The 11,390-nt window shown below is 63.7% G+C and overlaps 1 protein-coding gene across 1 annotated transcript; it reads right to left on the reverse strand.

The window, feature by feature from the left end:
* Window positions 1–2,818: 2,818 nt before the first annotated feature.
* Window positions 2,819–8,479, reverse strand: TRAF4 (TNF receptor associated factor 4). The gene is made up of 7 exons (XM_086763041.1): window positions 8,323–8,479; window positions 5,726–5,777; window positions 5,304–5,408; window positions 5,060–5,221; window positions 4,515–4,676; window positions 4,286–4,441; window positions 2,819–3,912 (listed from the first exon to the last, which is right to left on the reverse strand). Exons 1-7 carry the CDS (start codon window positions 8,463–8,465, stop codon window positions 3,280–3,282), a joined length of 1,413 nt encoding a protein of 470 aa, XP_086619167.1. The 5' UTR covers window positions 8,466–8,479; the 3' UTR covers window positions 2,819–3,279.
* Window positions 8,480–11,390: the final 2,911 nt, after the last annotated feature.

The following is an 11,390-nucleotide window of genomic DNA, read 5'->3' on the forward strand; positions in this document are numbered from 1 at the left end:
CTCCTCTCCTTTGACTCGCATCGCTGGAGCTCCGTCGGTCTCTGGTGTCTTCGTCTGTCCCCCCACCAGGAGGAACTGAACTCCTTCCGCAAAGCCTCTTCAGGAGACGTGACGTCCTTTTTGCAGCTGGTCAGACCTGTTTTACCAGGGCAAAGATCTGGTGTGATAATGAGCCAGCGGGGACTTTGGCATGAGCAGCTGCTGCCTCTGCTGAGGAATCCTAGAATCACAGCATCGTTTAGGTTGGAAAAGATCTTCAAGATCGTCACGTCCAACCGTTAACCTCGCGCTGCCAAGTCCTTGAGGGACTCCCCCCAGGAGTTACCTGCAGCCACAACTGACTGAGCCGAAGCTCTGGCTGATGGCAGAGCAAGATCCAACATAAAACTTCTCCTTTAGGGCCAAATGGAGTTTTCTTTCAAAGATTTAATTACTGAGTTTGGTTTTTTCCCCCTACCCTGAGCTCACTGTACCCTGGTAGGCAGTGGGAGGATGCAAACATTCGGTTTGAACCAAGGTAGGCAACGCGCAGAGATGTTCTCTACCAAAAACCAGCAGCGCATCGTGTCATGATGGAGGCTGTTTGTAGAAGAGCAACTGCTGCAGATTGCTCCAAAAAAAAATTGGAGCTGGAAGCAAATCCAGCTGTGGGGTCCTGGAGGGTGGGGGAGCCTAAGGAAAGGGGCATGTTGGAGTCAGCTCCTCGGGTCGTAGCTGGGGGAGCTCATGACAGACATCTAGCAACGGCCGCCTTTCTGATGCTCTTCCAGTGCTCAACAAGGCCAAATTGCAGTAAGATTACTGGAGTATTTTATCTAATTAGTGTAGGTTAATTTCAAGGCAATTGGGTACAAGCGGTTAATTCAGCTGGGATGGCTGATAGCCTAAGATAGGCACTGAAGTTCAAGTGCTGAAATCCCACCACGATTTAAACGGTGCTGCTGTAAAACCCTCTTCCTTCAGCCCCCTCGGACCCCACGGCCCTGGGGAGGGAGGGGAGCCCGGCTGGGCTTTTAACAAAAAGCTGTGAAAAGTGAATTTGTCTTCTATTTTTCTCCTGATGAAATATTAGCGTCTGGCGTAGCCGTCAGTAATCAGCACAAACCAGGGCTCTACCCCATGAGCAGTAAATGAAGTGATTATGCCAAAAATTCTCCTTGTGTGCATCCCAAAGGTCTGTAGGGCGCTTAAAGGATTTGGTGTTTAGGTAGAGAAGGGCAGCTCCAGCGTGGCTGGGGTCTTAACCAAGCAAAGGTCCAGCCCCTGCCATCGGGCCGGGGCTTCCTCGATTTACAGGGCGTTCAGTAACGCTTTCCGACCAGCATCCGAGCCCCCTTGGACCGATGGAGCACGGAGAAAGCCGGCAGGTTCTGGACCTTGAGAATAAATCTTCAAACCAACGAGTTTCCAGGAAGTTTATTTTTAAACAAGATATTTGAGGTTAAATTTAGCTACATCGATTTTTTTTCCCCTCTGCCCCCCACGAACGTTAAGAGCATCGCCTCCTCCTTCACCACCCGCATCTTGCAGGGGATTTGCTGCCCCGTTTTACGCAAACACCTGAAGGTTAAGAGGTGCTCGAAGATCCGGCTGACATTTCCAGCCAGGCACCGCACGGAGACGCGTGCGCCCCGGCTCCGGTTGCGAAGCGCCGGAGTAAACGTGGAGCCGAGCTAACGGACACTGGGAGCTACCGGAGAGCGGCACCGGACGGCAAATTTCACATTTATGGTTGGAGAGAGAAAAAGGGTAAGGGAGAAAAAAAAAAAAAAAACACAAATCACCCCGAGCTGGGGGCGAGGCAGGGCAGGGTCTCCCTCCCTGGGTTTGTTTTCCAGCACGGCTTCCCGGCGCTGGGCTGTTCCGTGAGCGCAGCCAGGAGCTGCTTTCGCCAGCGTCACTTCGCCACAACAGCCGAAGATTTTAGTTCATAAATTATCTATGGATTTTTTTTTATTTTATTTTTTTTTTAAATCTCGTAACTGGTGTGCAACAAGAGGCTGCCAACACCCTGCTGTGGGAACAGGACAGTTCCTATACAGTACGTGTATACACATAAATAGCTAAATAAAATGTATATAATATAAAATATTAAAAAAAAAAGCATGTAAATAAAATAAAAGCAAGTCAGGCACTGGGCAGTGCTTTTACCCTTGTCTGGCTTGTGCCACCTCAGTCTTAACCGGGGGAAAAAAATCTGTGAAGGCTCTGTAGGAGAAAAAAATAAATAGGAAAGGGAGAAAATGTGCTGCGGAGCCGGGGGGGGGGGTTGGCACGGTGGTGGGGGCTGCAGGGGCTGTGGGGTGCAGCTAATTAGGGGCTAATTGTGTTAAGCTGGGGTGGCGCTAATGCAATTGTGGGATTAGGCTGCGGAGATGGCGACACCCCCCCATCACCCCGGGGGGGAGCACGCACACCTGGGGCCTGATCCAGCCAGACAGCCCCCCCCCCCAAACCTGCCCCTGTGCCCCTCCTGCCTCCCCCCCCAGCCATCGCCCACCCACCCTTGGCCGCGCTGGCTCCCAGCCTCTCCCCAGGGCTGTAATTGCCCCGGCGCTAATGAGGGGCAGGGGGGGCTGCACGACAACAGCACCCCGGGGCTGGTGACATCCCCCCCGGCACATTCGGCGATTACCGAATTAACCGGCTCCATCCGAGCCCGTCTGCTGCCGGGATGTGGGTCAGGGATTACCACCCCCCACCGTGCCCCCCAGCCCAGCCCTGGCTCTCCCTGTCCCCCGCAATGCCAGCAGGGTCTGGGGACAGGGGTCCCCCCCATCCCATCCCGGGGCGGAGGAAGGAGGTTCAGGCGGCCGTAATAAATACAAGAAAAGTTTATTGAAAAAAAAAAAAAAAAAAAAACCAAGGAGGTGGGGAAGGGGCAGCGGGCCCCCCCTGGGGTAATAAATAACAACCGTGCTCTCGGGGGGCACCAGCTTACAAAATATGGCTCTGGGCAGCGGGGTCCCACGGGTCCCCAGCGAGGCTGGCGGGGGCTGCCGGGCACCCCGCTGAGGGGCTTGGGGGACCCAGCCCCCCGGGCACCTGAGAAGGGGCTCCCCTGGGGGGGGCGGCTGGGGCTGCAGCGGGGTCCCCGCCCTGGGAGGGATGTGGGGAGCAGCCCCCAGCCCCTGCCTACCTTGAGAGCCGCCGGCTGCGGCCACGGCAGCATCCCCACGCCGGGGGGGCACCGGCTGCGGGCAGGGGCTCAGCACCATCTGGAGCACCCCCGGACGGGGGTCCAGCTCATGTCCCGTCACCCCCCCGAGGCACCGGGGCTCAGGCCAGGATCTTCTGGGGGATCTCCACAGAGGCTTTGATGAAGATGGCGTTGTCCCTCACGTAGTTCCGCTTCTTGATGTCCTCGTGGGAGATGAACTTGGGGTAGCCAAAGCCCAGGGTGCTCTCGTCAAGGGAGCTGCGCGAGGCTCCCGGCTTCTGGAAGTTTTTCCAGTTGGGATCGGGATGGAAGGTCTCGGTGATGTGCTGGGGCTTGGAGAGCGAAGGGTCGCTCTGGTCCAGCAAGGAGAAGGTGACGCGGTAGGAGAAGGGCCACTCCAGCAGGTTGTCGTACTCGCCCGGCAGCACGCGGATGTAGACGGAGAGGTGGCTGCTCTCCCCGCTCCCGTTGCCGTTGAGGAAAGCCGAGACCTGGAGCTTGTAGCCATACTTGTGGGTGTAGAACGGGGGGCTGAAGAACTCGTAGTTGCTCCGGGCTTTGGCCTCCTGCAGCTTGCGGGCGTAGTCGGCGATCTTCCAGATGAGGGTCCCGTCGCTGCTCACCGACAGCTCCTCCAGGTCCCGCCGCAGCTCCAGGATCTCCTGCCGCTGCCGGCTCACCAGGGCACACACCATGCCCAGGTGCACCTTGGTGCTCTCCTCCAGGTGCCGGCCCATGGCCAGCTTGGGACACTGCGGGGGCAACAGGGCCATCAGCAGAGGTGAGGGGAGTGCCGGGGACGAGGGGTGGGACAGGACAGGAGGAGGATGCCCTGGGGATGTCACGGAGATGGTGTTGGAGCATGGGGGTAGGGGAGCAGGATGGCTCCATGGGGACACAGGGGTGGCACAGGGACACCTGGCTGGGCTGGTGTGGGGACACGTGGGTGGCAAAGCAACGGCGGGGGGGGTGAAGCAGGACAAGGACGGGGACACCACAGAGCAGAACACGGCCACCACAGGAGACAGGACAGATGTCAGCGCAGGGGAGGTGTGGGGATGCTGTGGGGCACACACAAGGATGCCAGGGCGGGATGGGGACAGGGACACCTGGGGACACACTCACCCGGTGCTTGCAGCCAGCTTCCTTGAAGGGGCACAGCAGCATGGCAGTGCTGCAGCTCTCCTTGAGGTGGGTGGGCACGTCCTCCCGCGCGATGCTGGGCGTCCCGCACTGGTTGGGGCAGGGCACGGGGTACCGGGGACACTGGTACTGGTGGTTCTGGGAACAGAGGGTGGCTGTCAGCCGGGGCCAGGAGCCAGCAGGGTGAGGGTCCCCGTGGGCCCCGTCTCACCTGGATGGTGTCGAAGACAAACTCCTTGGCGCAGTAGGTGCAGGGCTGGGTGCGCTTGGGGCACTCGGCCAGGGCGTGCTGGGACAGCAGGCGCCGCATCATGCGGGCCCCGCACTTGTTCTCGCAGTACACGCTCTCCTGGGGACACGTGCCCTGGTGGCCCTGGGGACCGCGGCAGCACCGTCACCCTCCGCTGCCCTCACCGGCCAGGCCTGCCCGGGATGGGGCCATGTGGTGCCCCAGGGGCCAGGCTGTGCCCCCCCACATAGTGTCACTCTCTGTACCCAGGGGTGCATTGTGTCCCCCATCCAGGCTTTGTCTTCATGGCCAGGCAGTGTCCCCATGGTGTCCCCTATCCAGGCTCTGTCCCCATGGCCAACCTGTGCCCCCCATAGTGTCTAGGTCCACACACTGCACCCCCCAACCTTGCTACACCCCTCCCAATGGTGCCCCCAGCCAGGCCATGCCCCCATGACACCCCTGTCAGCTGCGTCCCCCACAGTGTCCCCCCCATGGCTGTGCCCCCCTGCCCTGCCAGCGCCCACCTCGAAGGCCTCCCCGGTGAAGTCGCTGGCGCAGAACTCGCACTTGACCCGGCGCTTGGGGCAGCCGTGCTGGACGTGCTCGGGCAGGTCGCGGCGACTCAGCTTGGCGCTGCACCGGTTGGGGCAGGGGATGACGTTGAAGCCGCAGGTGCCGAGATGGGCCTGGGGGTGAGGAGCACAGAGACAGTGACGGGGGGGCCGTGGGGTGCAGCCTTGCCCCCCCCGCCACCCTGCCGGACCCTACCTGGAGGTGCTTGATGAGCCCGCTCCAGCGGCAGCCCTCCTCGCTGTGGATGCAGCGGATGGCCAGGCTCAGCACCTGCGCCTCCAGCTCCGGGTCGGGGTAGATCTGGGGATGCAGCGCCAAGGTATCAGCATCTCGCAGAGGGACACGGACCCCCTACCCCAGCCTGGCCGGGAGCCGCAGGCACGCTGCCCAGGGCCGGACCCCCCCCACCGCTGGCACACAAACAAGCTCCCTTTGTCAGGAGCGGGTTTCCGTTCCCCGGCTCCGCGGCACAAAGGGCTCTTGCTTCCGCACGGGCGGCCGTGCCAGGCCAGGGCGGCTGTGCCAGGCGGGTGTGTGGAGCCCCGGGCCGGCCCTTTGATGGGGGTACAGGTGATGGGGACGTCCCCTCGGAGGACGGTACCATGTGCCATGCTCACCTTGGCATAGTCCAGGGGCAGCTGGTCCTCCGGGCACTTGAAGACGCCTTCACTGCAAGACACAGAGAGGGGTCAGGATCACCCGGGGCTGGGGATCAGCATGTCACCAGTGACACAGCCAGGAGGCCCCGGGGGTCCCCGCCATCCCGCCCCAGGATGTCGGCACTGTCCTTCCATCGCTGAGCACTCACCCCATGCCAAATCCAGCCGCAGCCCTCGGGGAGCCACAGCTCTAATCCTGCTCCATCTGTCTGAGCTGGGAAATGCCCCCGCCAGACGACACCCCCCCCACACACACCCCCCCGGGAGCCCCCCCCACCCTTACCCCCCCCCACCTCCAGCTGGGCACAGTGGCCGCGGTCCCCAGGGGCCTGGGCCAGCCGTCACAAGTGTGGCACCATCTGGAGCCCCGGCAGCCCCCTCGCCTGCCCCAGCCCCCCGGGATTAAGGCAGGGTGCTGGCCACGGGCGCCCACAGCCCCAGGTGTTGGGGCCCAGGGGAGGCGGGGGGGGAACAACAGCTGGGCGCCAGATGTGCAGCCCGGATGTGTGGCCCCCGCTCCGCAGGAAACGGCCCAACCAGCTACGGCGGTGAGCCGGGACAGGGGGACAGGCAGCCACCCTGGAGGGGTGCCCATCCCGCCCAGCTTCCAGGATGGGGTGCTCTTCCCAAAAGCCACTCCTGAGGTGGGAATGACCCTGCTCAGCCCCATCCTGCGGAGGGGCAGCGTGGGGTGGAGGGATGGGGATGGAGTCAAACAGGTCCATGACACATTGGCCAGGAGCCACCATCACCCCGGTCCCCACGACACCCTGCCCAGAGACAGATGGGTGGCACCCCGCACGCCATTCCCCCATGGACAGCGGGGCAGGAGGCTGTGGGTGCTGCCCACGGGGATACACAGCAGGGACATGCAGGGACCGTGGGCCCCAGCGTCCCCGAAATGGCTCTGGACGAGGTCGCCCTGCCCGCTCCCAGCCCCTGCACATTTAATCACCCTGCGCCCTTGGCAGGCGGTGGCACGGCCCCGACTGGGGCTGCCAAGCGGATGCGAGCCGGCGCGACCAAGCCAGCAGCACCGCCCGGCACGTGCTGGCCTGGGATGTCCGGGCACGACGTGGTGACGTCCCCTGCAGCCACCATCCCTGTGCCGGGGTGCCAAGGGACCCGTGGAAAAACCAACCCGGCACTGCGTGGTGCCAGCACGGCCGCGTCCCCGGTCCGTATGCTCCCGGTGTTTCTGCGGGAGGCACCGGGCACCCACCGAGATAAGGGGCTCCCGGCTGGGGCTGGGCACCCAAACTTTTCCAGGGAGCCCACGGCTGGCATCACCCCACGGCTGGCATCATTTTGGGGGGCAGCCGGCCCTGCCCATGCCCCGCACGCGGTGTCGGGGTGCCAGGGCTGGTGGAGGAGCAGGAGGGCGACGAGAAGCCACCGCCTAATCCCCGACAAAGCCTCCCCATTCCTCACGCTCGGCCGGGCGGGGAATGTGCTGAGGCAGCGCCCGGGGGGCACCGTCCTCGCCCCTGACCTTCGCCACGAGTTGGGGTGCAGCGAGGCGATGGGGCGGGGGGGATCCCCACCAGGCACCCATCCCGGCGGGGCTGGAGGGCTCAGCCCACGGGATCCCCAAACCTGATCCGACGCAAACGCCGAGGCTCGGTGCACGGACGCGAGGGGGTCTCAGTGCGGGGACTGGGGGGGGGCCGGTTGCCCCGGTAAAGCCCGGAGGTGCCCGCGGGGCGGCTGCGGGAGGGGAGCGGAGGCGCTGGCTGGCACGGGCCCCGGGGAAACGCCCGGTTTCACAGAAACCGGCCCACGGCAGCCGTGCCCACGGGGCCCCGGGCCTGGGCAAAGGTCGCCTCTGTGGGGCGAGGCGCAGCCGGAGGCGGCAGCCGAAATCGGGGCCCGGGGGGGGACGCCTCGCACCCACCGCACGCCCGGCCTGGGGGGGAGGGAGTGGGGCACGGGCACCCCCTCCCCGTGCCACCGTGGGACCACCCCCCCACCACCCACGGCCCCGCACCGGGCACGGTGGCCAACAACCGGGCATCGCTGGCCCCGGGGGTTGCCAAACCGCGGTGGGGTGGGAAGGGGCCCCGGCCCCTCGCTCCCAGCGAGCACCCACGGCCGGATCGCGCTCACCCGTGGGGCGAGGAGTGGCCGGACACCCACAACCCTCCCCAATCCAGTCGCTTCTTCCGGCGGGGCCGTGGCAGGAAGGGGTTAAGCACAAATCTTTGCGAGCGCTCGAAACGCGCGGCTCCGCGCTTCACCCCGGCCCTCCTCTTCCTCCTCATCCTCCTCCTCCTCCTCACACAGAGGCCACCGGGCCGGAGCGGCTGTCACGGGCTGGGGGCGCCCCGCACCCCCAGCACCCCCCATCCTCCCGGGAACTGGGAGCACCCCGCACCCCGGGCACCCCGCACCCATCCCCAGGGCGGGGAGCACCCGGCGCCCCATCGGGGGGTGCGGAGCCGCAGATCGAGGGGTGATGGGGGCGGGGGCCGGGGGGGGGGGAGGTCGCTCCAAGGGAGGGGTGTGAAGGGGTACACGGCGTGATGTCACGGCCGTGACGTCACGGCGGGACTGACCTGAGGAACTCCTGCAGGCAGGTGTCGCAGAAGCGGTGGCCGCAGGTGGAGACGCGGACGGGCTCCCGCATGGGCTTCCCGCACAGCGGGCACAGGACCCGCCGCCGCGGCCGCTCCAGCAGTTTGTAGTCGTAGCCCGGCATCCCCGCTCGCCCCGCTCGCCCTCCTCCGCGTCCCGCTCGCCCTCCGCCGAGCTCCGCGCCCGGCTCCGCCCCGGGGGCCGGACGGGGCGGTGGAACCGGACTGACACCGCCCCGGCCCCGCCTCGCGCACCGGGGATTCGGGGGGAAGGGGGCGGCCCCGGTACCTCCCCCACCACCTTCGGGGGGCAGCGCCTCGGGTACGGCCGCTCCGAGGGGTTTGGGACCCACCGCACCGGGGAGAGCCAGTCCAGAGGGTCTGGGACCCATTGCACCGGGGAGAGCCAGTCCAGAGGGTCTGGGACCCATTGCACCGGGGAGAGCCAGTCCAGAGGGTCTGGGACCCATTGCACCGGGGGGAGCCAGTCCAGAGGGTCTGGGACCCATTGCACCGGGGGGAGCCAGTCCAGAGGGTTTGGGACCCATTGCACCAGGGAGAGCCACCCCGGGGTGTTGGGGAGCCATCACATCGGGCAGAGGCCCTCCGAGGAGGTTTAGGACCCACCACACCCGGGACAGCCACCCCAGGAGTTTGGGAGCCATCGCACCCGGGACAACCAGCCCAAGGGTTGGCGAGCCTCTCTGAGGCTCGGGCACAGCCTCTCCGAGGGGGGTGGATTTTTGGGACCCACTGCATGGGGTACAGCCAGCCCGGGGGGTTTGGATCCCACTGCACCAGGTACAGCCACCCCGGGGGGTCGGGACAGGGGGACCACATGCTCCCACAGCTTTGTTTTGCTCTGAGCTCAAGCCCCAGGCTACAGCCCAGAGCAGCCTCTGGCCCCTGGTTTCTACCCCTCCTAGCAAGGGCCTGGAAAAGGGAGAATAAAAGAAAAAGAAAAAAAAAACAAAACAAACACCGTCTGGCTCCAGTCCCCACTTCACTCTTTCAGAAACCGGAGCAGCATATGGGAGTATTTGCCCCCTTCCCTAGAGACGGAGCCGAGCAGATGACGGGCTGCCAGCATGTGTCGGTCCCACCAACGCTTGCCCCAGCCAGCTTCCCATTCAGCGCGGCGGTGGCTCCAGCCCCAAATGTTAGCAGTTTTCAATTAGCAAATGGCAGAGGAGAGAGGGATTCCTGGGGGACACGCTCAGCGAGTCAGGCTCTATCGCTTGTCACTCAAGGAGCTCACGTTACTCTTCTCCTCGAGAGGCTCTGCTTAAAATAAAATCCTCCGGCAGCCCGCGGGGGGAAGGCGGGCAGCCTGCCCGCTCTCGCTGCCGGAGCTGCCAAGAAAGGGATGGGTGGCTGATTTCTGGGGTTACCCCGAGGGATAACGGGTGACCCCGCCACAGCCCGAGCCGCAGCAGTGGTTTAGCTCCCACCGCCCGAATAGTGGGGAAGCTTGTGCCGGAGGGGAGTCTCTTCTAAGGGACGTGATGAGCTGCTGGGACAGCAAGGGCACAGAGCTGAACTTTAACCAGCTCCCAGAGAGCCTGGAAACCCAACGTGTGAAAAACAAACGAGAGCGGGCAACTGTAGAGAGAGCAGCGGGGCGCACCGGGCACCTCGGAGCCATGGTGGCGCAGGCAGCATGGGGTTGGAGTGTCCTGGTTGCCCAGAGCTGCAATCGCCCTGGGGCAGGGTTTAGGAGCAGCCCCACGGTTGGTCTGGTTCTGCCACTGTCACAGCGAGCCCTGGAGCCAGGCTCGCCTCCCAGACCAGGAAAGGCACAGCCCCAGACACCCATCACAGCACCCTGCGACCTGGCCCTGTCAAAAAAAAAAAACAAAAACCAACAAAGAACCCATCTCTCCATCTCTGGACATGGCTATGGGACTGGGTGCGGGCCATGGGGGCTTCCCGTTCTCCCCCGCGGAAGGCGTAGGACACAGCACTCCTGCGAGCTCAGCCAGCCTGCATCTCCTGTGACAGGCGTGAAACAGAGCCGAGTTTTAGCTCTATTTACTGCTTCTCTTTGATGTTTTAAAATTTTTTCTCTCCTAACCTCACTAAAGAGCATCTCCGCTAATTAGCCAGGAGCTGACAAAGCCATCAGAAGGCGCTGGCTGTGCCAGGAGGTGTCAGACCCCGCAAACAAAGATCCCTTCCTCTTCCCCTCGTCCTAACCAAAGCCCTCCCCGCGCTCAACATCACAGCCAGGCGTTTGTCTCACACAAAGGCGACGCTTGACCAATTCCCTTTGTGCCGGCGATATCTTCTCCGTCCCCCATGCCAGGTCAGTCCTTGAACCCATTTGGGCTCGGGGAAGCCTCCTGCCTTCTTCCCTCGGCCTCTCCCTGCCCCGCACCCCTGCTCCATCCCTCTGCCTTGTATTTAATTTAAACTGGAAGGGCAGAAAAAACGACGCTTGGGCTTCTAAAGAAGTTAAGGTGGAGTGCTTCGCCCCAGGGAGAGGAGCGGGGAGAGTCCTCTCCCTGTTTCTGGGGACTGGTGCCCAGGGAAGGCGGGGGGTAAGGGCAGCGACGTGGCTGGACAGACGGACGGCAGCCGCGCCTTCTCCCAAGCCTGGTGGGAACGCGGGATGTGCCACAATCAAACCAGCACCGGGCTCAGCAGGCAGTTTGGGCTGTTTCCTGCTGACAGAGATGGCCCTGGGTCAGTGGGCTCTCGGGGTCGGGGACAGGGACAGGCTTTCTCTGGGTGACAATGAACAGAGGGGACCCGCAGCGGCTAGGATGCACAAGTCGGGACGAGGCCGCCTCATCCCCGCATCACCTCCCCTGCCCGCTCCCTTCTGGCCCCGCCATCCTTAGCAGGAACAGCCGCGAGGACACGGCCGATCCACCGCCACCAGCTCTGCGGGAACAAAACAAGGATAAAGGGAGAAGCCCTGAGACCTGCAGTTTGCACTGGGAGCTTCTGCAGGGAAACAAAGCAGCAGACGTGAGGAATGCAACTGGCCTATTTGCCCGGGCTGCTCGCTGCCTCCGGCAGCGCGGACATGCCTCGGCTTGTCGTTT

The sequence above is a fragment of the Chlamydotis macqueenii genome, chromosome 19 (assembly GCF_036417535.1).
Source record: "Chlamydotis macqueenii isolate bChlMac1 chromosome 19, bChlMac1.mat, whole genome shotgun sequence".
NCBI lineage: Eukaryota > Metazoa > Chordata > Aves > Otidiformes > Otididae > Chlamydotis > Chlamydotis macqueenii.